The sequence below is a fragment of the Podarcis liolepis genome, assembly GCF_965112155.1.
Source record: "Podarcis liolepis genome assembly, chromosome: 4".
In the NCBI taxonomy this organism is placed as follows: domain Eukaryota; kingdom Metazoa; phylum Chordata; class Lepidosauria; order Squamata; family Lacertidae; genus Podarcis; species Podarcis liolepis.
In genome coordinates, this window is record NC_139558.1 from 100,360,225 (window position 1) to 100,387,723 (window position 27,499).

General features: G+C 45.1%; 2 protein-coding genes and 1 long non-coding RNA gene across 4 annotated transcripts in view; 2 read left to right on the plus strand and 1 right to left on the minus strand.

The window, feature by feature from the left end:
• Positions 1-305: 305 nt before the first annotated feature.
• LOC310705813 (uncharacterized protein) overlaps positions 306-27,499 on the plus strand; it is a gene marked incomplete at its 5' end in the record, with an annotated part of 42,054 nt that continues 14,860 nt past the window's right edge. The window contains 4 exons of the mRNA XM_083500636.1: positions 306-720; positions 7,488-7,593; positions 9,110-9,602; positions 9,799-9,880. Of these exons, the coding sequence (XP_083356762.1) occupies positions 306-720; positions 7,488-7,593; positions 9,110-9,602; positions 9,799-9,880 (1,096 nt within the window). The remainder of the gene's footprint in view (positions 721-7,487; positions 7,594-9,109; positions 9,603-9,798; positions 9,881-27,499) is intronic.
• On the plus strand, positions 10,164-20,530 carry LOC310705202 (uncharacterized protein). 2 transcript variants are annotated; one of them, XM_083499763.1, is made up of 3 exons: positions 10,164-10,247; positions 11,162-11,298; positions 17,849-20,530. In XM_083499763.1, exons 2-3 carry the CDS (start codon positions 11,265-11,267, stop codon positions 19,273-19,275), a joined length of 1,461 nt encoding a protein of 486 aa, XP_083355889.1. In that variant the 5' UTR covers positions 10,164-10,247; positions 11,162-11,264; the 3' UTR covers positions 19,276-20,530. The 2 variants fall into 2 exon arrangements, with proteins under 2 accessions (XP_083355889.1, XP_083355888.1); XM_083499762.1 differs by lacking the exon at positions 10,164-10,247 and having other exon boundaries at positions 10,276-11,298.
• On the minus strand, positions 11,033-14,408 carry LOC310705486. The gene is made up of 2 exons (XR_014525332.1): positions 12,697-14,408; positions 11,033-11,329 (listed from the first exon to the last, which is right to left on the minus strand). It is a non-coding gene; the product is annotated as an uncharacterized lncRNA (long non-coding RNA).

Here is a 27,499-nt window from a genome sequence, read left to right on the forward strand (position 1 = left end):
CTTGACCCTTAGATGCAGGAGGAGGAATGCCCTTGCTCCCCATACCCCTCAATCGATCTCAGGTCCAATATAGGGGCAGTAAACTTATTCAAACTCCGCCCTCATATTGGAACCATTCCGCTCCTTTGCGAGTTTATAGGATCACTGGGTGGTTCTGTATTAATCAGACCCGGAATGTAACTCTCAACCACACGAAATTTTTAGGCCAATCATCGTGTAACTGCACATGTGGCCCCCTGGACACCAGTGAATGTGGTGGTGCTTGCACCAACCTTGGTCTTATGGAAGGGAATTCTCGAGGCGGAATGACCGCTTCCCAGGGCATGGAAATCTATTGGATATGTGGGACAAAGGCCTATCACCTCTATCCGCAGAGGGGATATGGTGTTTGCTTCCCAGCATTTCTTGTGCCTCCGATGTGGATTCCCCCCACCGTACCGCGATGCAGTCGTCAGTCCGTTGATATATCCAATATTGCCTCTGGAAGCAGTCAAACCTGGGGAGAAGACGAGTGGCCACCTGAGCGAATAATTGCCCACTATGATCCTGCCTCCTGGAACCCTGATGAGTTAGTAGCAGGTGCCAGAGAGCCCATTTACAATCTAAACTGCATAATCAGGCTCCAGGCGGTAGTAGAGATTGTGGCCAATGCCACGGCCACCGCCCTTCGCCTTGTTGCCACCCAGCTGGATGAGACTTGCACTGCTGTCCTCCAGCTGCGTTTGGGAATGGACTTTCTTTTGGCCAAACAAGGAGGATTTTGTGCTGCCCTCAACCTGACTGGTGGAGCATGCTGCTTCAATATTTCAGATCATTTTTTTAAAATGATATTTATTAATATTTCACAAACAATAAAAACAAATTCCAACATTTAAACATTTAAACTACAAAAACAAGACAAATAAAAATACACAGTAGAAAAACAGTTGATAGAAGAAAGAGAGAGAAAAAATAAAGAATAAAGAATAAGAACAAAGAGAAAAGCCAAAAATCAAAACTAAAAATAGATTAATATTTTCAAATCTTATATTTCCTTCACTAGTTTCTTGACCTCCTCACACCTCCCATTTTGTATTCCAGTTCAAATATTAAATTCAGCAAATCCTTACCCTCTAACATTTATCCTTACTCCATATATTAACCTATTATAAATATCCATTTCCAATTATCAATCCCTATTTACATTTTCTTAAGCATCTCTTTACCAGTACCACTTATTTTCAATCAAACGTCATTTCAACATTCCTTATTTTACAGTGATTCTGCAGGTAATCTTTAAATTTCTTCCAGTCTTCCTCCACCGACTCTTCTCCCTGGTCACTGATTCTGCCAGTCATCTCTGCCAGTTCCATATAGTCCATGACCTTCATCTGCCATTCTTCCAGTGTGGGTAGCTCCTGTGTCTTCCAATATTTCGCGATGAGTAATCTTGCTGCTGCTGTTGCATACATAAAGAAAGTTCTATCCTTCTTTAACACCAATTGGCCGACAATGCCCAGGAGAAAGGCCTCTGGTTTCTTCAGGAAGGTATATTTAAATACCTTTTTCAATTCATTGTGTATCATTTCCCAGAAAGCCTTAATCCTTGGGCACGTCCACCAAAGGTGAAAGAATGTACCCTCAGTTTCTTTACATTTCCAACATTTATTATCGGGCAAATGGTAGATTTTTGCAAGCTTGACTGGTGTCATGTACCACCTATAAATCATTTTCATAATATTCTCTCTAAGGGCATTACATCCCGTGAATTTCATACCTGTGGTCCACAACTGTTCCCAGTCAGCAAACATTATGTTATGACCAACGTCCTGTGCCCATTTAATCATAGCCAATTTAACCGTTTCATCCTGAGTATTCCATTTTAACAGCAAGTTACACATTCTTGATAGTATCTTAGTATTGGGGTCTAACAATTCTGTTTCCAACTTTGATTTTTCCACCTGGAAGCCGATTTTTTTGTCTAAATTGTATACCTCTCTTATTTGAAAATAATGTAGCCAATCTCGCACTCTATCTTTTAATTTCTCAAAACTCTGCAATTTCAATTTGTCTCCTTCTTGCTCTAAAATCCCCCAATATTTTGGCCACTTGGCCTCCATATTGAGGTTTTTTTGAGCTTTTGCCTCCATTGGTGACAACCACCTTGGGGTTTTGTTTTCAAGTAAGTCTTTGTATCGTGTCCAGACATTAAACAGTGCTTTCCTAACAATATGGTTCTTAAATGCCTTATGTGCTTTAACCTTGTCATACCACAAGTATGCATGCCACCCAAAAACATTATTGAAACCTTCTAAATCCAAAATGTCTGTGTTCTCAAGAAGCAGCCAGTCCTTCAGCCAGAAGAAAGCTGCTGATTCATAATAGAGTTTAAGGTCTGGCAGGGCAAATCCCCCTCTTTCTTTTGCATCAGTTAATATTTTAAATTTTATTCTGGGTTTCTTACCCTGCCAGACAAATTTAGAAATGTCTGTCTGCCACTTCTTGAAACAGTCCGTTTTATCCAAAATTTGTAATGATTGGAACAAAAACAACATTCTTGGCAATACATTCATCTTGATAACAGCAATTCGGCCCAACAAGGAAAGCTTCAAATTTGACCATATTTCTATATCCTTTTTATCGTCTGACCAACATTTTTCATAGTTGTCCTTAAATAAGTTCCCATTTTTAGCTGTCATATTAATCCCCAAATATTTCACCTTCTTGACCACTGTTAAACCTGTCTCATTCTGAAACCTCTCTCTTTCAATCATTGTTAAGTTTTTCTCAAGAACTTTGGTTTTTGACTTATTCAACTTAAATCCTGCCACATGACCAAACTCCTGGATCAGTTCTAATACTCTTTTAGTGCTAGATTCTGGCTCCTGTAGTGTCAATACCAAGTCATCTGCAAAGGCTTTCAATTTGTATTGTTTAGCTCCGACCGTTATGCCTTTAATCAAATGGTCCCTTCTTATCATATTTAACAAAACCTCCAGGACGGAAATAAAAAGTAATGGGGAAATTGGGCAACCTTGTCGTGTCCCTTTCTCTATCTTAAATTCCTCTGTCACCACATTGTTGACTATTAATTTAGCCTTTTGTTCTGAATAAATTGCACTTATACCATTTTCAAACCCTTGACCGACCCCCATCCCTTGAAGATTTTTCCTCATAAAACTCCAAGAAATATTGTCAAAGGCTTTCTCGGCATCTACAAAAATTAAAACTGCTTTAGTGTTAATATCCTCTTGCAGCTTTTCCAAAATATTAATTATATTCCTCGTATTATCAGACAAATGTCTGCCTGGAAGAAAGCCAGCTTGGTCCTTATGTATCACTTCCTTTGATACTTTTTTTAACCTCCTTGCCAAAATATCAGCAAAAATTTTGTAATCCACATTTAACAGGGATATGGGTCAGTAGTTCTTAAGTTGTGTCTTTTCAGACTCAGTTTTTGGTATGAGTGTAATATATGCTTCTTTCCATGACTCTGGCGCCTTTTTCCCCTCCATAATTTCATTGCAAACCTCCTTTAGTGGTTGGATTATCCAATCCTTCAAAGTTCTATAATATTTTGAAGTTAAGCCATCCGGCCCTGGAGATTTTCCCAACTGCATATTCTGAATGGCACCTTCCACCTCCTGATCTGTAATTTTATAGTTCAAGATTGTCTTATTTTCTTGCGAGATTTTTTGTAATCCGTTTGCTTTCAAAAACTGATCTATATCAAAGTCTTTCTGAGGCCCTTGTGTGTATAGTTGTTTGAAATACCTCTGAAAACATTTTCTAATTTCCACTGGGTTCTCAATATTTTTTCCTTCAACTTCCAAGTTGGTAATAGTATTGAGTTTTTGTCTTTTCTTCATCTGCCAAGCTAGCAGTTTCCCACATTTATTTGCTGATTCAAAGGTCTTTTGTCTCATTTGTTTAATTTTCCACTCAATTTCCTGATTCATCATCTTCATATATTGCACTTGGGATAACTTTATTTCTCTCAAAATCTCTTGTGAGTTGGGTTTCGATCTCAGTCTTTTCTCGCCCTCTTTTATTTTATCCAAAAAAATTTCTATTTTCACATTCTGGGCTCTCTTTAGTGAGTTCTGCTGGATCAGAAATCCCCTCATAACTGCTTTACTTGCATCCCAAATTATTCTTTTTTCCACAGTGGTATTCAAATTTATAATAATAATAATAATTTATCTCAAAATAATCTCTCAAAGTTTTTTGGGCCTTCTTAATCACTTCTTGATCTCTAAACAAGGTGTCATCCATCCTCCATCTGAAGGAACCGGTTAATGTTAATCTCATCTCCATTTTCACGGCATTGTGGTCGGAGCACGTCTTTGGGCAGATCTCTACCTTCCTGATCTTGGGTGCCAGTCCTCTAGTTATCCAGATTTGGTCAATTCTTGTCCATGTCTTTTGGGCTTCAGAAAAGAAGGTTCCTTCTCTCCCCAGGGGATTCCTGGTCCTCCAAATGTCAATCAAGTCCATATTGTCAGTCAATTCAAAAAAGGTCTTTGGTAGTCTACCATCTTTAGTAACTACCTGTCTCTGCGACTTGTCCATATTTGTAGATACCACCCCGTTCATATCTCCCATCAAGACAATGTTGTAGTCCATATAGTCCAGTAAAGTCTCATGCAACTTCTTATAAAATGTAGATTTCCCCTCATTCGGTGCATAAACACCTACTATCAAAAAAATTTCTCCTTGTGTTTGAATTTCGATTACAATAAATCTTCCTTGCTCATCTTTAAAAACAAATTTCGGTGACAGGCTCTCTTTTGCATAAATGACCACTCCTCGCTTTTTTTACTTTGTCCGATGAAATAAATTCTTGGCCCAGTCTCTTATTAATCAATATTTTCCTATGCAGCCTTGTCACATGTGTTTCCTGTAGACAAATTAAATCCAGTTGTTCCTTCTTAAGTATGTGAAAGACTTTTTTCCTTTTCTCCGGGGAATTAAATCCATGAATGTTCCAGCTTAGTAGTTGCAGAGACATGATGTACCTAGGTTTACTGTCCTCCAACAGCTCCCAATAGTTCCTCTTCTTCTGGAGGTGGTGTCACTTTCTTTGTCTTGTCCACTCCCAAAGGTAGTGATACTATGTCTAATAATCCTGGTGGTAAGGCTGCCGGCAGTCCTTCTACACCTTTTTGCAGATCTTCTTCGTGGTCTCTCAAATTTTTTTCCTTCTCCTCCAATGATCTTATTTTAAACTTCTTACCTTTAAAGCTAAAAGATAGGCCTTGAGGGAATTCCCACCTGAAGCTGATTCTGTTTCCTCTCAGTAAAGTCACCAAGTCTCCGTAGTTAGTCCTGAGGTCCAAAAGATGTTTCAGAATGTCCTTAAAGATTTCCACTTTTGACTCCTGACTTATCAAAGTGTTCTGGTAATGTAGGCTTCGTATTTTGTCTTGCTCCTCTTTAGATCGAAGGGTCTGGGAAGGCTCCCTCACGGAGGGAAGCATTCACCACCCCACGAAGCCCATTGCCCAGTCCTTCCCGGCTAGCCGTTGAGACGGCTAGAGTGCCGGTGGCGGATGACCCATTCTGAAGCTGACTGGATACAGGTTAGAGCTCAATGTCGAGCCTACCAAGTGGCGGTAGCAACGGCGAAGAAGACTTTGTTCACCGCCTCTATTGCATCTGCAGAAAACAGCAGCAGGAGACTTTTTCAGGTGGTCTACAATTTAGCGGAACCACCTGCTACATCGGGGCCCAGTATGGGCCACATGATCTCCTGAAATGATTTTGCAAAGATTTTTGCAGATAAAGTCGCTCAGATTCGGGAAGAGGTAGACGCCACCGTGGGAGCAGGGCCGGGGCGGGAGAGTGCTAGAATCCTGTCTAGTCAAGTTCCGTGGGATCAATTCCAATCTGTTACCTCTGAGGATGTGGACAGGCTGCTTGGACGAGTGAAACCAACCACCTGTCTCCTTGATCCTTGCCCATCGTGGCTTATAAAAGCTAGCCGGGAAGGGCTGGGCGATGGGCTTCGTGGGGTGGTGAATGCTTCCCTCCGTGAGGGAGCCTTCCCAGACCCGCTGAAAGAGGCGGTTATTAAACCGCTTCTTAAAAAAACATCTTTAGATGCGGCCACGATGGCCAACTATCGCCAACTGGGAGAGATCATCAGGGGCTTTGGGCTGAGTGTTCATCAGTATGCGGATGATACCCAGCTCTACCTCTCTTGCAAATCAGAACCAGTGAAGGTGGTGATGGTCCTGTGTGAGTGTCTGGAGGCGGTTGGAGGATGGATGGCGGCAAACAGATTGAGATTGAATCCTGACAAGACAGAAGTACTGTTTTTGGGGGACAGGAGGCGGGCAGGTGTGGAGGATTCCCTGGTCCTGAATGGGGTAACTGTGCCCCTGAAGGACCAGGTGCACAGCCTGGGAGTCATTTTGGACTCACAGCTGTCCATGGAGGCACAGGTTAAATCCGTGTCCAGGGCAGCTGTGTACCAGCTCCATCTGGTACGTAGACTGAGACCCTATCTGCCCGCAGACTGCCTCGCCAGAGTGGTGCATGCTCTGGTTATCTCCCGCTTGGACTATTGCAATGCGCTCTACATGGGGCTACCTTTGAAGGTGACCCGGAAACTACAACTAATCCAGAATGCAGCAGCCAGACTGGTGACTGGGAGCGGCCGCCGAGACCATATAACACCGGTCTTGAAAGACCTACATTGGCTCCCAGTACGTTTCCGAGCACAATTCAAAGTGTTGGTGCTGACCTTTAAAGCCCTAAACGGCCTCGGTCCAGTATACCTGAAGGAGCGTCTCCACCCCCATCGTTCTACCCGGACACTGAGGTCCAGCACCGAGGGCCTTCTGGCGGTTCCCTCACTGTGAGAAGCCAAGTTACAGGGAACCAGGCAGAGGGCCTTCTTGGTAGTGGCGCCCTCCCTGTGGAACGCCCTCCCACCAGATGTCAAGGAAATAAACAACTACCAGACTTTTAGAAGACATCTGAAGGCAGCCCTGTTTATGGAAGCTTTTAATGTTTGATGTATCACAGTATTTTAATATTCTTTTGGAAGCCGCCCAGAGTGGCTGGGGAAACCCAGCCAGATGGGCGGGGTATAAATAATAATAATAATAATAATAATAATAATAATAATAATAATAATAATAATAATAATAAATATTGCCCTATCCCTGTTCATGCACCTGACGGTGATCTTAGAAAAGAGGAGAGAATAAAGGAAGAGAGGGCTTAATTTCCATTAGCAACGGCCTGATTTGCAATAGCTTGTGTCATGTATGCCACGTATGCATAAGGAAGTGTCACGCAGGCAAAAGAAAGTTTAACCAAATATGGTCCGAGAAGAGAACAAAGGAGAGAATAAGGAAGTCAGCCATATAAGGTAATGAAGGTGAAGCTGCCTGTTGATTGAAGGAGGGACGGGTGTAGCAAAAGTATAAAATTGCTTGCCAATTGCTATGTAGGTGGGCCAGTCTTTGGGAATTATCCTGCTGGCTGCCTCTGCGCAGAATACAATAAACTTTTCTCTGAGGAAGTCCGTTCCCTGGTGATCTTTGTCTCCTCTGTGTTCCAAGAGTTCAGCGGGCGAATGAGCTCAGGCTCAAGGATCCAGAAGTAAGGCTTCAACCCCCAAAAGGATATCTGGGCATTGGCGTAGCCAGGGGGGCAGCTGCCCCCCCAAATCCATAAAAAATAATAGAAATCTGAGGTTCTGCCAAGCGAGAGAGGGCTGAGCTGGAGGGACTCGGCTTGGCAAGGGTTAAAGGGAAGTGAGCTGCCTTCCTAGAGAGGCCAGGAAGCAAGAGGGGGCAGGTCCTCCAGAGCCAAGGCCCCTCCCTCCCCAGTCCTTTCCTTGCTTTGGGGTCTCTCCTGCAAGGGCTGCCTCGCTGTCCCCTCCTGGGATCTGGTGAGTCTCCTCTCTCTCCCCCCCGAGGGTGCAGTGGGGAGATGCGGGGGGGGGGTCCCAGGACTGCAGCCGGGGAGGATGCCTGGGGGGCCTGATCCGGGAGGGGCCAGGTCTGCCACGCTCTCCTTCCTGGAGATCCGAGGATCCCAAACTCACTTGGCCCTCCGCCCCCCCCCCTTCAGAAAATATCTCCCTTCTTTAAAGAAAGGAGTCCCTGGGACTTTAACTCTGTGTGACATCGCTCAGCCTCATTGCACAACAGAGGAAACATGTGCAGATGGTTTTCCAAAGCTGGACGGGGAGGTGGACTAGCCCCCCCCCCCAAAGAAAACCCCACAGTTGAGGAAGGAAGGAAGAAAAGGTGGGAGAGAAAGGCCAGGAACAAAGAGAGGGATCCCAGCCCCTAGTCTGGCTGCTGCATTGTAAACCAGTTTCCCAGTCGTCTCCCAGGGCAGCTCCACACAGAGGCCACTGCAGCAATCCCCTCGCACCCAGAGCATGGCATCCCAGGACCACGTCCTCTCTGTCCCAAAGGGATTGTTGCTGGCAAAGCAGCCGGAAATGGGCACTGCTACTCACTGAGCCTCCTGGGACCTTGGCATCAATGGCTGTGTGTGTGAACAGAATAATAATAATAAATTACCCGCCTAAATATCAAGGGAGATGTCTTTGGCCCTGCCCACTTGGCCCTCAGGGGGTTGATCAGATACATACCTGGCCCTCAGAGCAAAGAAAAAGGGACCCCACCCCAGGAGAATGTCTGGAGAGCGGCAGAGAGTCCAAGTGCGAGAAAAGGAGACAGAAGCAGGGGAGTGGGGGTGGGGGAGGAACTCCTGAGGACCCCCGGGTGAGGACCCCCACTAGAGCCAAGCATCCATTTTTCACAAGATACAAATGACTATCTTGTCAGTCGGTTCTGACAATGCATTGACTGGAAGGCAGCAGAAACCAGGTTGATTAATCTCGCAGAAATCCCTTCAGTTGCCTCCACATTTTGCAATGCTAGAAGGCGAGAGACTTATTTCTTCTAGAGACTCTTCCTGCTCTTTCTTTTCTCCTCTTCCTGCTCTTTCTTTTCAAAAAGATAGCTCATGGTCTGGGATGCTGTGCAATCCTGTCCTGGTTCCCAGCAAGACTCATCCATGCTTGCTCAGGGAACCATCCTACCTCGCCCCCACCCCCGGCCTACAATTTCTGTAACAGAACAATGTATTTGCTTTGTAGGATTTCCTTGAGCTTCTCATTTAGACGGACAGAACTTGTCAGAAGACCAAAGGGTTCCTTCCGATCTCTCAGAGGCTTCCTGAGAGCACAAATGGAGGAGCAAGATTCAGCTGGCCCTGGAACAGGAAGAAGCCATGCCAGCCAAACTGGAAGCAATGGGGGATTCTGGGAAAACCCCGTGCAGAAGATCTTGGGTGAGGTGGATACCCTCCGCTCAGAGGTGCAGAGCCAGCAGTTGAGGCAGTTCTGCTGCCAGGAGGCCAAAGGACCCCGAGAGGTTTGCAGCCGACTCTACCACTTTTGCCACCAGTGGCTGAAGCCGGAAAGGCACACGAAAGCTGAGATGCTGGACCTGGTGATCTTGGAGCAGTTCCTGGCTGTCCTTCCCCCGGAGATGGAGAGTTGGGTGAGGGAATGCGGAGCGGAGACCAGTTCCCAGGCGGTGGCCCTGGCCGAAGGTTTCCTCCTGAGTCAGGCAGAGGAGAGAAAGCAGGTGAGAGAGACTTTCCTCTGGATACTCCCAAGGGGCTCCAAACAGGACAGAGAACATCCCATAATGATCTGCTGATGACCCATCCATTTTCTAGGAAAGCATCTATGGAATGAGACCTCACACCCTTCAACTTTTTGCCATTCTCTTTCTAATATTTCTCACCTTTCTGTGTTTTTAACCCATGTTTCTTTTTCAGGGAAAGGATCTCTTTGCAGAAATGGACCTGGATTCCTGTGAGGCAGAGAGGCCTCCATTGGACACCAGAGAGAGGCCACTGGGTAAGGAGGAAGGTGGTTTTTCCCCATTTGGTCTCATTCTGTTGATTTTCCAACTCATCTGAGGGTTCTTTTCATCTTCTTTTGGGGGGAGACAGTTGGGAAGAAGGGTCCAGAGGAGGGGAGATGTATTTCTGCACAACAAACATATGAAATGGGCAGAAACGTCCAAATGCTCTCAGCAGGAAAGGCTTTCTCAAAGGCCCATCTGTAGTTAGAGATGCCCTGTTTCACCTGTGAGAGAAGCAGGCACTCCAGGCGTCCTGATCACCTTTTATCTTTTGCAGGTGACAGAATGATGCCGGCAAGACTTCCTGATCCGTCTTTTCGTGGGGGCAGAAGGGAAGCAGCGGCTGTGGAACCAGATCAGGTCAGGGGAAGCTGTCTTGGGGGGGGCAGAGGCCGAGGGATGGAGCAATGTCATGGACTGGTTGGGCACAGAGGAGTGGTGGGAGGAAGCAGCTGGGGAACCAGGAAGGAAGATTGCTGAGAGCCCAAGAAGTAGAGGTAGAAGAAGGACTGGCAGTCAGAGGGAGAAGAGGGAGAAGGCTGGGAAGAGGAGGTGTCAGAAGCTGAAGGGGTTACAGGGCTTAGTGAGCTGGGAGACTGCGGCAGAATGCAGTGCAGAATCAGAGGCAGAAGAGGAAGGAGGCGTGTGGGAGAGGAGGGTCAAGAGGCAGAGGTGAGTCAGTAGAAGGAATATCCACAGGTGGCTCCCTCTCCTTTTGCCAGAAGCCCCCCTCCCTGCTTGTCTCTCCCCTGCAATGCAGAAATCTCTGCTAAATCATCCAAGACAGTTGGCCATCCAACAGAGGCTTATTTGATTTCTAAATAGATCACTGAATGCTCAGATTGGTTTCTAAGCAGTGGACAAATGAGAACAAATAGTGGCCTGGATTCACCTAACCAGCCCCATCTACTGCAAAATGGGGCCTGCCCCCCATTGCTCCCCCCTCCATGCCCCCATGATCCCCTTGGATTTGACTGTAGGGCATTGGGAGGGAACTCCCCAGAACAGCTCACGAGGAGAGGAGAAAGTGGATCCTTCCAATGGGGAAACTGGAATACTTGCGTAGGCAGAATGACCTGAAAAACACAGTGTGGAGTACCACCTATTTGCACAAAGATGAACACCCATAATTAAAACGCAGAATAAAATAAGCATCCATATTTATAATGTGCAGCAAAGCAATCCTATTGAAACAACACCGCAATGTACAGGAAGGAAACAACAGAGCATTGTGTAGCAGATCATATTTCTGTCTCAGAGGAGAACATTTCCAGTTTCTTTTAGGGTCCAGTGTGCTTTGAAGATGTCGTTGTTCATTTCACGGAGGAGGAGTGGGCGTTGCTGGATCCTGAGCAGAGAGCTCTGCATAAGGACGTCATGGAGGAGAATCGTGGGATCGTGGCCTCTCTTGGTAAGGCTCCCTGTGGGATCGTCATATCTGCCTGGAAATTCAAAAAATACCTCAATGTGACCAACCTCATATATTTTCACAGAGCTCAACAGCACCCCCTGTAACACCTGGGAACCTAACACCCCCACAATAAAGAGTAAATTACAGTTTTTCTTTGAACAATCTTCCTCAAATTATTCCTTTTTCTACCATGATTGTGTTAGGATATTGATGTTCCTTTCCACCTAAACTGATGTGTGGAGCTATCGTCTGTCACATTTCTGTTTACATTTCTGTTTACATGGGAACTTCCGTTTGTGTATAGCTTTTGCCTCATGCTTCCTGCTCTTAGACATGAAGGAGAGCAGACATGTTTTTCTTTGTCTTGATCTATGCTGAATATACTGCTTGTAAATATGCTTTACACATGCCTCTGTCCACCCTTCTTTTTCCCCAAAAATTTTTTATTAGTTTTTACAATATCAATGACAAACAAAAACATAAAACAAACAAAACATAACATAAATCATAACCTTATTTAAAATAACAGTTATTTACTTTGTAACACGACTTCCTCGTTTCCCCTTAGTTGAATTTTATTGCATATCCTTATTACGGTAAGGATCCTTAATCCCAATTTTAATACCCTTTAAATTAAACATTAACATCTTTAAATCTTCTCCTTCTTGTATTAAACATATTATTTTATCAGTCAACATAAATACAATCCTAAGCCCATTAAGTATCTGGACGCTATTTCCAGTTATTTTAGCTTAACAAATTTACCTAAATAATCATTAAATTTCTTCCATTCTTCACGTTGTTCCTCCTCCTCCTGGTCGCGGACTCTTCCGGTTAGATCGGCTAGCTCCATAAAATCCATCATCTTCATCTGCCATTCTTCTACTGTTGGTAATTCTTGAGTTTTCCACTTTTTAGCTAACAAAATACGAGCCGCAGGTGTTGCATACAAAAACAGATTAACATCTTTCTTGGGCAATCCCGAACCTGTTATTCGAAGAAGAAAGGCCTCTGGTTTCTTTATAAATGTATATTTCAACATTTTTTTCAATTCATTATAAATCTTTTCCAAGAAGTCTTTCACCTTGGAGCAGGTCCACCACATATGAAAGAATGTTCCGTCCTTTTCTTTACATTTCCAACATGTATTATCACAATTATGATACATCTTTGCTAATTTTACAGGAGTCAAATACCATCTATACATCATTTTCATAATATTTTCCTTTAACAAAGTACATGCGGTGAACTTAACCCCTTTCTTCCACAATCTTTCCCAGTCCTCACACATTATGTTATGTCCTAAATCTCTTGCCCAATCTATCATCATCGATTTAACTTGTTCATCTTTTGTATGCCACTCCAGCAAAAGCTTGTACATTTTAGATAAGTTTTTACCTTCAGTATCTAACAACTCCATCTCCAACTTAGATTTTTCCAAGGCAAAACCATTTTTCTTATCCAGTATATACAATTCGTTAATCTGGTGGTAATGTAGCCAATTTTGCTTATCTTTAATTTGCTCAAATGGTCCTAATTTATAACCTTCCTCTTCCTCTATTAATAAGTCATAATATCTCAACCATTTGGTATCCATATTTAATTTTTTCTGGGCCTTTGCCTCCATTGGTGAAAGCCATCTGGGTGTCTTTCTTTCTAAAAGGTCTTTGTATTTTATCCAAACATAATACAACGATTTCTGAATTATATGATTTTTAAATGCTTTATGGGCTTTTAATTTATCATCCCACAAATATGCATGCCAACCAAACACATTATCAAATCCCTCCAAATCTAGTAAATCTGTATCTTCTAATTTCATCCATTCTTTAATCCAACAAAGTGTGGCAGCTTCAAAATAGATTTTTAAGTCTGACAGAGAGAATCCCCCTCTTTCTTTGGAATCCGTAAATAATTTGTGTTTAATTCTGGGTTTCCTCCCCTGCCACCCTTCTGTCGCAAAGAGTTAATTACTCTGCTGATTAGAGGGTGCTCCACCTTCTGAAGAGTTCTGAAGCTGCGGGTCGCTGTTTGATGCTGTTCCGCGGACCAGAGTTTGCCCGGTTACCGGCCGGTGGGCTGGAGCCAGTTGGGAGCCTGCCAAATGCCCCCGTTTCCCTTGGACACATCCCAAGAGATTGGGCTGGTCTGAACTTCCCAGGCCATCTTCACTGTCAGCTTCAGAATTGTTAGGAAAGCTAAGTAGCTTCAGGATTTTGTTTTTGCTCCTGTCAGTCTTGGGTTGACCAAAGAGACGACTGGCAGCAAAGCTCAGGTGCTGCCAGCCAGAGAAGAAGCAGGCCTAGGGAGAGGAGAGTTAGCAGCGGAAGGCAGAGAGGAGGGGGAGAGGAACTGTCATCTGAGCTCTGAACAAAGGGGAGAAGAAAAAGAGAGACAGAGTGACAGACAGCTGTGTGAGAGCTACAGGAGTGAGTCAGACGCTGGAATGCAGGAAGCATTCTCTGCCAAATTTAAAGATACTGGAAGAGAAGGTGGGGGCTTCCGTGCTGGGGAAGGGGGAGGAGCTCAGTCTGGGCAACTCCATCTTGTGGGGAGGATGATGAGTAGAGGAGCTCCATCCAAGTTTTTTGTTTTAGCAATAAATCTGAAATTACCGTATTTTTTGCACCATAACACTCACTTTTTTCCTCCTAGAAAGTAAGGGGAAATGTCTGTGCGTGTTATGGAGGGAATGCCTACGGGTGGCATGCCTACGGATTTTCCTCCTCTAAAAACTATGTGCGTGTTATGTTCGGGTGCGTGTTATAGAGTAAAAAATATGGTATTAACAGCCAGAGTAATCTCATGTTTGTGGGAGAGACCAAGCCATAACAAGGACTGACATTGGGGATGGAGGGAGTGCCATGATTGGGCCAAACAGAATCCATCCCAGAGAAGAACTGGGCTTATGGAATCTCAGGTAGCAGTAGCAGTGATGAGGATGAGGATGATGATAGTAATAGTAATACAGTGGTACCTCGGTTTACAAACTTAATCTTTTCCGGAACAGGACAGTTCTTAAGTCGAGGTACCACTGTAGTAATAATAATAATAATAATAATAATAATTTTTATTTCTACCCTGCCCATCTGGCTGGGTTGCCCCAGCCACTCTGGGTAGCTTTCAATACATATATACCGTAAATTTCGCTCCAAAACACGCACTTTTTTGCTCCGAGAAAGTAAGGGAAAATGCCTGTGCGTGTTAAGGAGCGAATGCACGGATCAGAGCCATGGCTGCCGTCAGTCAGGCAAAGCGGGAGCCACTTACACGCTCTACGAGGCTCTCACTTTGCTTTCTTTAAAGCGACCTGGAGCCAGAAAGGAGGGAGGGAAGGAGAGCCATAGCAGCAAAGCCGGCAGCAGCCGCTTACACGGGAGGGAGAGACGCTTGCAAAGGTCTGCGCGCTCTCTAAACAGAGCGATGAGGCTGCAGAGAGACGGCAGGAAAGATAAAATTTAAGCAACCAGCAGCAAAATAAAACCAACCTCGAGCTCTGAGCCACGCAGTGAAAACCAGGAAGTAAAAAAAAAGGCTGGGGAGGGAATGAGGGAGAGGGGAAAACTTCGCAAATCCCCGCGTCTCAGCTGATCGGCTGGGATGGAGCAGCTTGTTTTCAGGCAGGATAGATTTGAGCATTGTCTGGGTCCTAGTGCTCCTACCGCTTTTTTGTGCTCCATTCTATTGCTGCTGCTTATCATTCAGGCTGCAAGGAGGAGCACTTTTCCACAGCTAATGGCAAATCCCTTGCAATCCAAGTCCTCCTCACTTGCTCAAATCTATTCCGCCTCAAAACAAGGAGCGGAAGGAAAAGGCTGTAAACTGTTAAATGGAAAAAAAACCCAGGCACAGGGCAAATACCTTAAGTATACCTTTAAAGCAATAGTGCTCTTTCCCTCCCTCCTCCCCGCGGAAAAGCTCCTTGTCCCTTGAGTTCTTTTCCTTCCCTCCCCACTTAAAACGTGGTTATAAAGCACGGATCCACATGGATCCTCAGGATTTTTGCATTGGGCTACCCCAAACTCACTGTCAGATCACATGTCTGTGGCCACAGCATGAACCATAAAAATCATACATCCACTGTTTCATTTAGAATATTTTTTCCTCGTTTTCCTCCTCTAAAAACTACATGCGTGTTATGGTCAGATGCGTGTTATAGAGCGAAAAATACGGTAATCATGAAACATAAATAATAATAATATGATTCCATATAAAAAGAACATTAACTTTAAAATGAACAACTTATACTAGTGGCCAAAATTGTGGAAACCTTTTGTGAAAAGTGTATTTCTGAGGTTTGATGTCTCATAACACCACTTTTGTGTGGAGTAATACCATAAAATTATACAGCAATGGGAAGATAATGTAATGAAGAATGTAATGCAATGACTTTAATGAAGGAGTATTTATTAGAACAGCATTCATAAAGAAAACACGTGAAACCTTTGGTAACCTTTACGGCCTTACAACATTACGGCCTTACAAAGCCTTCCCCATGAAGTGAACCAAGTTTTTAGTTCTGCAGCTGTAAGAATGTCAAACCAAGACTGAATTATTGTCTCTGTTAATTGAGATTTATTACTGGGTTACTTCTGACTAAGAAGTTTCTTTAGTCTGGGCTATTTCCAGGCCATTCCAGCAGTGGAATAGGATTATCTTGAAAGCACCATTTGCACACAGCAGCAACATGACATGGAGCTGAATCCTGTTGAAACAGAAAATAAATATATAAATAAATGCTTCAGTATCTGGGAAAAGATCACCTGTGGAAGGCTTCAGTTTGGGCTAAAGTATTTCATTTATGTATTTTGCGGCTTTTACATTCCTATTAATGATGCAAATTCTGCCCACACCTTTTGCTGCCATACAACCCCAGATCATCACACTATGTGGGTGTTTCACGGTCAGTGTAATGCAAGTCGGATGTACCATATTTTTCGCTCTATTGGACGCAGTTTTTCCTCTCCAAAAATTGAGGGGGAATGTGTGTGCGTCCTATAGAGCGAATGCAGGCTTGTGCCATAGCCGCGTGCAACCCCCCCGGCTGCACGGGAGAGGCTGCACGGGGCTAAAGGGGAAGCCAAAACAGTGAGCGGGATCCATCCCGCTCGCTGCCTTGCCTTCTTCCATAGCTGTGCACAACCTCTCTGGCAGGGAGAGGCTGCGTGGGGCTATGGCTTCTTTAGCCCCACGCAGCCTCCCCCGGCAAGGAGAGGCTGCGCAGGGCTAAAGGGGAAGCCAAAACAGCGAGCGGGATCCATCCCGCTCGCTGCCTTGCCTTCTTCCATAGCTGTGCACAACCTCTCTGGCAGGGAGAGGTTGTGTGCAGCCTGTATGCTGCTCTTTGGGGCTGGGGGGGAATATTTTTTTCCTTGATTTCCCCCCCTAAAAACTGGGTGCGCCCTATGGTCCAGTGCACCCTATGGTGCGAAAAATACAGTAAATCTTCTCTGATTCTTCTTGTGTATTTCATGCCGTCACTACCAAGCAAGGAGATTTGGGTCTCATCATTCGAAATAACACTATCCAATTGTTCCTCTGTCCAGTTAACCATCATCATCATCAACCTTTTATTCGACCGTCAGTCAGAAAAAAGTACATTTGTCAATACACAGTTAAAAGCTCCAGGAAGATTTTAGAACTTAGCCAACACTAAAATGGGCTAAACAGATAGCCCCGTGCTGTCCAGTTAACAATGGTTTAATCTTTTCAACCTTTGCTTCAGAGATAACAATGGCTTTTTCCTTTGAATTCTAGCCTTAGACCAGTCCTTGCACTCAACTTCACATTAAATGGCTCCATGTCATCTTGTATACACCCAGATGATATTTTTCTGTCATGTAGGGACAGTCTCTATTCTTCGATCGTCACTTGCCTTTGTGCACCTTTTCCTGACTTTACCACTCTGATTTTGTAGTGATTGAGTCTCCTTATACCTCTTCCAAAATATAGAAAGGCCAGCTTTGGTTATGTTTCACCCAATCTCACTTCTAATTTCTTCATAACTGTAGCCTTTTTCACTTAATAGTACTATTTTATATCGCTTTCTGGGTGACCAGTCAACTCTTTGTGCCATTTCTATAATTTTATTATGTTTTGCAACCTCACTAAATGAAAGAACCCAAAAAAACCAACCAACTTGTTAGCAATCACATAACACACTGACAAAAGTCAACCTAAGCAAGTTGTGCTTCCTTTTTCTGGTTATTTGGCTACAATGTTTGATAGAATACGGATAATTAAACAAACTTTGTTGAACTGCATTCTTGATTAAATTATATTTCCATTGATATATAATTTTATAATATTACTCCAAAAGAAGTTGACTTTTGAGCCATCAAACCTCTGAAATACACTTTTCTCCAAAAGGCTTCCACAATTTTGACCACTACCGTATATCAAACAAAGCAACATTCAACAACACATCAGAATCTCATAATAAATATGTTGGTTAATTACAAACAACACAGGTAATGACCCCCCCCCCCAATTCCCTTCAGTTCTTATCCATTTGTTCCTGAGGCTCTAACCCCTTTTGTCTCCATTGCAGATTGTGATGAATCAGAAATCGAGAACATAGGTGAACACGATAAAATCCCCAGAGAGGAGAAGCCACGTAAAAATTTAGAGTGTGGAGAAAGCTGCAGTCAGAGCTCCCATTCCACGTCCCATCAACAAAATATCATTGGAAATAAACTCTATCAGTGTGTGGAATGTGGAAAAAACTTCAGTCGGAGCTCCTCTCTCACTTCCCATCAAAGAATTCATACAGGGGAGAAACCCTATCAGTGTGTGGAATGTGGAAAGAGCTTCAATCACACCCGTGATCTCACTTCCCATCAAAGAATTCATACAGGGGAGAAACCCTATCAGTGTGTGGAATGTGGAAAGAGCTTCAATCACACCCGTGATCTCACTTCCCATCAAAGAATTCATACAGGGGAGAAACCCTATCAGTGTGTGGAATGTGGAAAGAGCTTCACCAATAGCTCCTCTCTCACTTCCCATCAAAAAATTCATACCGGGGAGAAACCCTATCAGTGTGTGGAGTGTGGAAGGAGCTTCAGTCAGAGCTCCCATCTCACTTCCCATCAAAAAATTCATACAGGGGAGAAACCCTATCAGTGTTTAGAATGTGGAAAGAGCTTCAGGAAGAGCTGCGATCTCGCTTGCCATCAAAGAATTCATACAGGGGAGAAACCCTATCAGTGTGTGGAATGTGGAAAGCGCTTCATGACGAGCTCCCATCTCACTTCTCATCAAAGAATTCATACAGGTGAGAAACCTTATCAGTGTCTAGAATGTGGAAAAAGCTTCAGTCAGAGCTCCGATCTCACTTCCCATAAGCGAATTCATACAGGGGAGAAACCCTATCAGTGTGTGGAATGTGGAAAGAGCTTCAAGAAAAACTCCCATCTCACTTCCCATGAAAGAATTCATACAGGGGAGAAACCCTATCAGTGTGTGGAATGTGGAAAGAGCTTCAGGAAGAAGTACATTCTAACTTCTCATCAAAGAATTCATACAGGGGAGAAACCCTTTCAGTGCATGGAATGTGGAAAGAGGTTTAGTCACAGCCATAGTCTCATTTCCCATCACATAATTCATACAGGGGAGAAACCCTTTCAGTGCATGGAATGTGGAAAGAGGTTTAGTCACAGCAATAGTCTCATTTCCCATCACATAATTCATACAGGGGAGAAACCCTTTCAGTGCATGGAATGTGGAAAGAGCTTCACTCATAGCTCCTCCCTCACTTCCCATCAAAGAATTCATACAGGGGAGAAACCCCATCAGTGTGTGGAATGTGGAAAGAGCTTCACTCATAGCTCCTCCCTCACTTCCCATCAAAGAATTCATACAGGGGAGAAACCCTATCAGTGTGTGGAATGTGGAAAGAGCTTCACGAAGAGCTCCAGTCTCACTTCCCATCAAAGAATTCATACAAAGGTCGGGAAAACCATTATACAGCTTTAGGAGCCAGGAAATCCGCACCTTTATTACCTGGCGTTTGGCTGATTGACATCTAATGCCTTTTTAACATGTGGTGTTTTGTGTTTGTATGTTGTAACCATCCTGAGACCTGTAGGTGTAGGAATAGGCACCAATGCTTAAACACCCAGGTGTCTCTCCCCCCCCATAAAATATTTAAGGAGCCCTGTGGCATTTGCCCTCCTAGGTGTATGACATCATACTAGGTCATAAGGAAGGTGTTAACTAAGTGTAAAATGATTAACCAATAGTGAGGCAAGGAAGGAAGGGCTACCCCTATACTATCCATATAACCAGTTATCAATAATCAATATATTCAATATATATTCATATATGCTTACACGAATCAAGGATTACAGTACTTATAATCCATTTTGAATCAAAAAGGAAGCTGTGCCTTAGCTAACTGCAAACTGCTTGAAACAGCAAAGTTAGGAACCGACCTTTCCCCTAAAAACATCTGTGTACCCCGGACAAAGGGGAAAGACATGAATCAGAGATTCTGGTACAAATTCCCCTCAGATACAGGCTAAATTAATCCACAGAACAGGAAGAGCAAAACCACAAAATGTCCAAGCTCCCTGTCCTGTCATAACTAGGGGAAAGGTTAGACTGAGCGTCACTGGGAGCATCGGAAAGCAGAACTGGAACCCTGCGCTTGACCAGTGCTAGACCAGGAGCTAGAAGCGTGACAACTGCTTGCTGATTGGCTGATTTTTGCTGACCAAGTTATGAGTCCCTCATGATTGTCTTATGATCTATGATTTGCTGTGATTTGCTCAGGTATAAAGACCCCTGTATTTCTGTCAATCGGGGTCCCAGTTCTTTGGAAGATATTCCAACTGGGTCCTTATTGCCTGGCAATAAACTTCACCTTCTTATTCTCCAGTGCTGAGTCTGCTTGATCCTTATTTTGTGCACCTAGCCAAAACCACTAACTTTCACGTGCTTCAATAGGAACCCAAGGGGAGGAGTTAGAGTTAAAGTTGTTAAGAAGTGAGTCTGGAGTTAGAGAAGGAGGGAGGATAAGTCTGTGGGTTGGGCTCGTCTGATATGAGAGAGTGCAAGAACCTGTTAAGAGGAGTCAGTTAAACAGTTGGGATAATCAGTGAGAAGGTATTAGGAAGGTATAGGCCGGTAAAGAAACTAAGGTTAAGAAACTGACAAGAAAAATTATCTGAAACCATAAACTTGTTAATGTGTATAAAATAAAGTTGTTTATTTGGTTTAATGTTAACAAGTGTCTGGACTCAGTGTGTACCCGAGAGAAATGGGTTGGTGGCAGCGGGGAAGCGATCACAGTGGTGGCACAGGGATCCATAGACCGTCAAACGTCCGGGGACCCTGTGTGGTCGCCACAAGGCCACCCCCATGTTTTGTTTTGTTTCTTCCCCAAACGCAACCTTTTATTCTTCCACAACTTACCATACAATTTCTCTTTCAATTTGCCCTCTTAAAAATTTTTTAACTTTTTTAAAAAAAAACAACACACAAAGTTCACGAAGAAAACAAAATACAAAAAAATACAAATACCATTGGACCTGCTAGCTAGGGGTGATGGGAGTTGTAATCCAAAACCAGCTGGAGACCCAAGTTTGCTTTAAAGGGAAAGTAGGCTGGCCCTGTGACACCCTCTGCTGGACAAAAGCACTGCCCCAGAATCTGAACCACCCCCAGTACTGCTAATTGGAATTTATAGAGCGCAAAACAGAAGTTTGATTGGCACTTCAACCTCTTGGGAGTTTCCAGGTGCTATCTGCGCCACCTAGAGTACCCACAGAATTGTGGCTTCTACTGGCAACACACATAGGAGAACAAATGAAAGACAAACACAAGGGGCAGGGAAAAATCTGGAAAGGGCCATACCAAATGGACATCCGGTGTGAAGATGTCACTTGCCCCACTGCTGAACAATGCCACGGGTAGAGGAGATGGAATGCTAGAAGTGTTCTCCGGGGCAAGGGGAGCTGCTGGGAAACTGAACTATGGGCTCAAAGTATTACTTTTTTAAAAAGTCGCTGCCATTATAGGCATTGCCATTCAAATGGCACGCATGCATCATGTGATTGATTGTGCAAGGCGGGCCTTAACTGGCCCCCCAACAGTAATTTATTCAAGTCAGCACCACTGGGTTGTGTGGTTTACAAACTAAATAAATACATAAATCTCCTTCCTTTGCACATGTCAATATCCTCATTTATTATTTTTAAAATTTATTCACCCTTCATCTGAAGATTTTGCAACATACAGGATGAAAGCATGGCTTTCTCAAAAACAAGTCAAGCCAGAGAAATCTCTCCTTTTCTTTTTTTGGATGGAGTTACAAACTTTGTTGATCAGGGGACTGCTGTGGAAACTGTGCATCTTGATTTCAGTGAGGCTTTTGACAAAGTCCTCTGTGAGATTTACCGTATTTTTTGTCCTATAGGATGCACTTTTTCCCCTCCAAAAATGAAGGGGAAATCTGTGTGTGTCCTATGGGGCGAATGCATGCTTTCGCTGAAGCCTGGAGAGCGAGAGGGGTCGGTGCGCTCTCACTCTCCAGGCTTCAGGAAGCTATCCGCAAGTCTAGCAAGCCCGACGGGATGTCCCACGGGCTCGCAAGGCTTGCGGGCAGCAGCCTGCGGCCCAAAAGCTCGGGGGACAGTGGGGAGGTGCAGCGCCGCCACCCCGCTATTCCCCAACCTGATCTGGAGGCTGGCGGGGGGGGGGGAGAAACAAGCTTGCTTCTCCCCCCTGCCAGCCCCACAAGCTCGCAGGATAGCGGGGAGACGGAGCGCCGCCACCCCGCTATTCCCCGACCTGATCTGGAGGCTGGCGGGGGAAGAAGCAAGCTTGCTACTCCCCCCTGCCAGCCCCACGGGATAGCGGGGAGGCGGAGCGCCACCACCCCGCTATTCCCCGACCTGATCTGGAGGCTGGCGGGGGGAGAAGCAAGCTTGCTTCTCCCCCCTGCCAGCACCACGGGATAGCGGGGAGGCGGAGCACCACCACCCCGCTATTCCCCGACCTGATCTGGAGGCTGGCGGGGGGAGAAGCAAGCTTGCTTCTCCCCCGCCAGCCCCACAAACTCGGGAGACAGTGGGGCAAGCTGTCCCTGAAGGGAGAAGAGGGAGACGGAGCGCTCCCTCTCCCTCTTCTAGCTTGGGGATGGCTGCGCAAAGCCTCTGCAGGGTAGCGGAGTGAGCTGCCCCACAGAGGCTAGGGAGGCTGTCCCTGAAGGCAGAAGAGGGAGACGGAGCGCTCCGTCTCCCTCTTCTAGCTTGGGGATGGCTGCGCAAACCTGGGGGGGAAATAAAAAAATTTCCCTTGATTTCCCCCCAAAAAAACTAGGTGCGTCCTATGGGCCGGTGCGTCCTATAGGGCGAAAAATACGGTATGTGAGGAAGCTGGTAAAATGTGGGCTGAATGAGATATATGTCTTAGGACATCAAACTGGGAAAGTGGATTTTAAACTGACTGAAGAGGTTTTATGCCCTTGGGAATTTGGTCTCTTAAATCTACCCCTTCGCCTTCCGTTTCTGTGCGCTGCTCTGGTTCGCCAGAAGCGTCTTAATCATGCTGGCAACATGACCCGGAAGCTGTACGCCGGCTCCCTCGGCCAATAAAGCAAGATGAGCAACATGAGCGCCGCAAGCCCAGAGTCGGCCATGACTGGACCTAATGGTCAGGGGTCCCTTTACCTTTACCTATGCATTATGGAAGGGACGTCCAACTTCCAAGATTCCATTCTAGGAATTTGCAAAACAACATCAAACCTTGCGTTACGTGAAATACTTTTGACAAACACAAGACGTAACCGGCTGTGGATTCACATAAACAATACTCTTCTATATATTCTTATCACAATATCAAATGTTTATCTTGCACATAAACAACGCATAAAGTGCAATAAATCAGTAGTAGATAGGTAGCCGTGTTGGTCTGCCATAGTCAAAATAAAAAATTCCTTCCAGTAGCACCTTAAAGACCAACTAAGTTAGTTTTTGGTATGAGCTTTCGTGTGCATGCATCTGACAGGTATGAGGGAGAGGTATCTGAAGAAGTGTGCATGCACACGAAAGCTCATACCAAGAACTAACTTAGTTGGTCTTTAAGGTGCTACTGGAAGGAATTTTTTATTTTGCAATAAATCAGTTCATTCATAAAGACCAAATGTCTGCTAGTTTCTGTTCCACATATGTTCATAAAGTCCAAATTGGAGCCTGCTACAGTTCCACAGTGTAGTAGTGTTGCACATGCCTCCATTGTAGGAACAGCATCCCTGACGCAGAATTTCACAGGAAGTCCCTAAGATGATTTCCCTTTCAGACAGGATACGTGAACCTAGGCCAGTAGGGTCCTCCTCTCCGGCAGACGGACAACCCCTTCCCCAAAGCCCCTCCCTCCCCCACCTCCCCATGGGGGTCCCTCCCCAGAACGGCCTCCGCTGTCCGGTGCTTGGACACCTGAAGGGCGTGGAGGCCTCTCAGGGCAGCTGCCTGGCAGCTCTCCATCACCTGGAGCAAGAGGTCTTGTTCTGGCTCCAGCAAAAGTCAGGCTGTCAGTTCCTCTCAACTGAGAGTCCTGGCAGGGGGGATCAGGTCTGAGGGATCCTCTCCCTCATACCTGTCAACTTTTCCCTTTTCTTGCGAGGAATCCTATTCGGAATAAGGGAATTTCCCTTTAAAAAACGGGAAATGTTGACAGCTATGCTCTCCCTACTCGTTTCCTCCAATACTCACCATTGCTGGATGACGAAAGCCCGTTTCACATCTTCCAGAAGAAAAAATAAATAAATAAGTAATAAATGAAATAAGAAGCGAAATAAGAAACTGAGAAAATAAGAATCCACTGTTTGCCTCGCCTTGTCCTCCGTCAACTGCCACCAACTGCTCTCTCCTCCACTCGCCTCACTACTAACCCAAAATGGCCGCCTGCAAGTCGGTGGTCCTTGTCACCATGGCAACCCCCCCTCACCTGGACCTGGGCCCACCTGGCTCCACCTATTGGGAGATGATCTATAATGAAATGAAAAAAATGTTTAAGATAATCTTTGTTAAAAGACCAGAAGGGTTTTTAGTAGGTATTTTAGGGCATGATTTACTAAAAAGATAAGAGAAATCCATCCATGTATGTGACAACAGCAGCCAGAATTTTACTAGCTCAAAGATGGAAAGGCAATGAAAAACCAGCGAAAGAACACTGGCAAGAAATGTTGATGGAATAGGCTGAAATGGTGAAGCTAACTCAGAGACTTAAATATAAGGACAATAATGACTTTTAAAAAGATTGTGAACCTTTTAAGATGTATATACAGAAACAATGCATAGAAATGAACTCACTGGCAGGATTTGAGTGATACACTTACAACGGACAAATACAAACAGAAAATGCAATTATGAGGTAAAAATGAGAAGGAAGAGACAAATGTTATAACCTTCATTTTAATATATAAGGAATATAAATTTATAAGCAAAAGAAACAGAGGTGTTATAAACTAAGAAGGGAAGTTGGGGGAAGTCGCATGGGGGCGGGGTGTTAATTGAAATTGTAAAATGAAATTTGAATGTTTGATTATGTTAAAATTTCTTTAATTCAGTTATTAAAAGTGGCTCCTCTTACTTAAGGGCCCCACAGACCTCATGGGACAGCAGAGCAGATTCCCTTGTTGCTTTTTTGAGTCAACCAGCAATGGGGGTTGCATTTCCTTATTTACAGGAGAGCTATTGCTAAAGCACATGACATGCTCTTCACACTTAGTTATCTATTAGGAACACAGGCACAAATTATTGTGTGTGTGTTTGTATTTGCAAACTACCCCAGTCGCTGAGCGGTGAGATTCCAGGGGTCCCAGGCGCTTTCCCATCTTCGGTTTCCTTGGAACGAAAGTCAGCAGATACTGTGGCGTCTTTACAATATCTAGTCTTATTTACTCACATACACAACCTGAGTGTAGGACGGAGGGGCTCACAGCATCAACACACAAACAGATCTTGCTTCTCTATTAGTCGCAGCTTTGGCTCCGGCACAGAGCAAGCTGGTTTCGGGGTTTCCCACAACTCTCTCTGGGTCTTGCTTTCCTACCTAGCAGCCAGGTGAGATGGGAGGGGGGAGGACAGCCCCCCCATTAGCTGCAGCTCTTGCAACCCAGCTCCTTCGTTGGGGATGCTGAGGAGGACACTCTATGGCCAGAAAAGGCCCTTGTCTTGCCAAGAAACTTGTCTGTGGGAATCGTGCATCCATAATGCTATGGAAAGGGTTAGTGTATTCTAGAATTCTCTGGTGTCACCAGAAGAGTAAGCCGTTCTTTTCAGTTAGGTCTGTTCTCAACTGCAGAGGATCAGTAGCCTTGGGAGCCTCTTGGGGAGATGGAAGTGATGAAAGGACTGAATCCATGAGGGAGAGCTACTTGCTCTGAGATGGGGGAACCTTCGGGCAAAGGCCAGCAGAGAAGGGATGCTGTTGGCTGCTGGTTTCTGTTCCTCCCCACTTTCCCAAAGGGCGTAACATCAGAGGTCCTGCGGGAGGAAAGAGCGTCTCAGGGTCAGGGGCCAGTCTGGGCCAAAGCGGCCCCCACTGCCCCCACCACGGAGTCCCTGGCACTCCTGGACCATGAGGGTTGCAGATTTTGGTCTTGGACCAAATTGGGGGCCAAACTGTCAGTATTTCATTCTCCCATTGCTAGTGTAACATGCTATGCAGGTTTACACCTTCTGTACTGTCTGTGTAAGAATGGAAGTCAGTCTGTAAATCACTTCAGTCCTTTGTTCTGGAGACGGCTGTGGAAGACAGCTCACGCCATGTTTCTTTGTTATTTTCCGCTGTAAATAAAGCTTGATGTCACATTCCAACACAGTCTGCAGCACATCTGCAAAGAGAAGGACAGGGGAACAGGTGAGTCCATCCCTGAGCACCTGGCAAGGCTATTCCAAGAGTTTTCTCCTGGATTCCAAGTCCTATTACAGGGGAGGGACACCCCAGGCCTTGGGGGCTAATCCTGGCCTCCTTCAACCAGAATGTGGTACCCCACGCTAACGAAATGCTATTAGTAACGTTACGCTATTAGCAACCCTGGAGATTACACCTGTCTCTTTTGAAAGGAGAACACTAACCTGATCAATTTAAATAATAATAATAATAATAATAATAATAATAATAATAATAATAATAATACATTTATACCCAGCCCATCTGGCTGGGTTTCGCCTGCCACTCTGGGCGACTTCCAACAAAATATTAAAATACAATAGTCCATCAAATATTAAAAGCTTCTCTAAACATAATAACAACAACCATCCATTTTCAGTCCTTTGAATTAGCAATTAAGCATTTCTGGAAAAGGGAATGGCATACTTTTGTATATTAGTATAAAAAGCATGCATAGGTAAGTATTATTCATTTATGATGAGAATAGGATTTATTTCTTTTGAACCTCGCTTGGTTCCTCCTTGGCAGCCCGTGCGATTGTTTCAGCAGGGCTAGAACTCAGGACCCGCTGCCTTGAGGGACATCTAAGAGCAGTTGGGCAGGGAAAGGTCTCCCTTGGGAGGTGGTGGACTCTCCTTCTTTGGAGGTTTCTAAGCAGAGATCGGACGGACATCTGCCATGGATGCTTTAGCTGAGATTCCTGCATTGCTGGGGGTTGGACTAGATGACCCTGGGATCCCCTCCTATCTCTCCACTCCTGAATTCTAGGAGGAGCTTCCTTGCCTCCTGCAAAGCCCTTTTCCCTGCAAGCTCTTCCTCTGGTTTCTGGCCAAGGGAGGGAGATGCTCAGAGTCCAGCCAAGAGCCTCACCCCCAAAAGGATATCTGGGCATGGGCGTAGCCAGGGAGGCAGCTGCCCAATAAATCCATAAAAATAATAAGAATCTGAGGTTCTGCCAAGCGAGAGAGGGCTGAGCTGGAGGGACTCGGCTTGGCAAGGGTTAAAGGGAAGTGAGCTGCCTTCCTAGAGAGGCCAGGAAGCAATAGGGGGCCAGGTCCTCCAGAGCCAAGGCCCCTCCCTCCCCAGTCCTTTCCTTGCTTTGGGGTCTCTCCTGCAAGGGCTGCCTCGCTGTCCCCTCCTGGGATCTGGTGAGTCTCCTCTCCCCCCCCCCCAGAGGGTGCAGTGGGGAGACGGGGGGGGGGTCCCAGGGCTGCAGCAGGGGAGGATGCCTGGGGGGCCTGATCCGGGAGGGGCCAGGTCTGCCACGCTCTCCTGCCTGGAGATCACAGGATCCCAAACT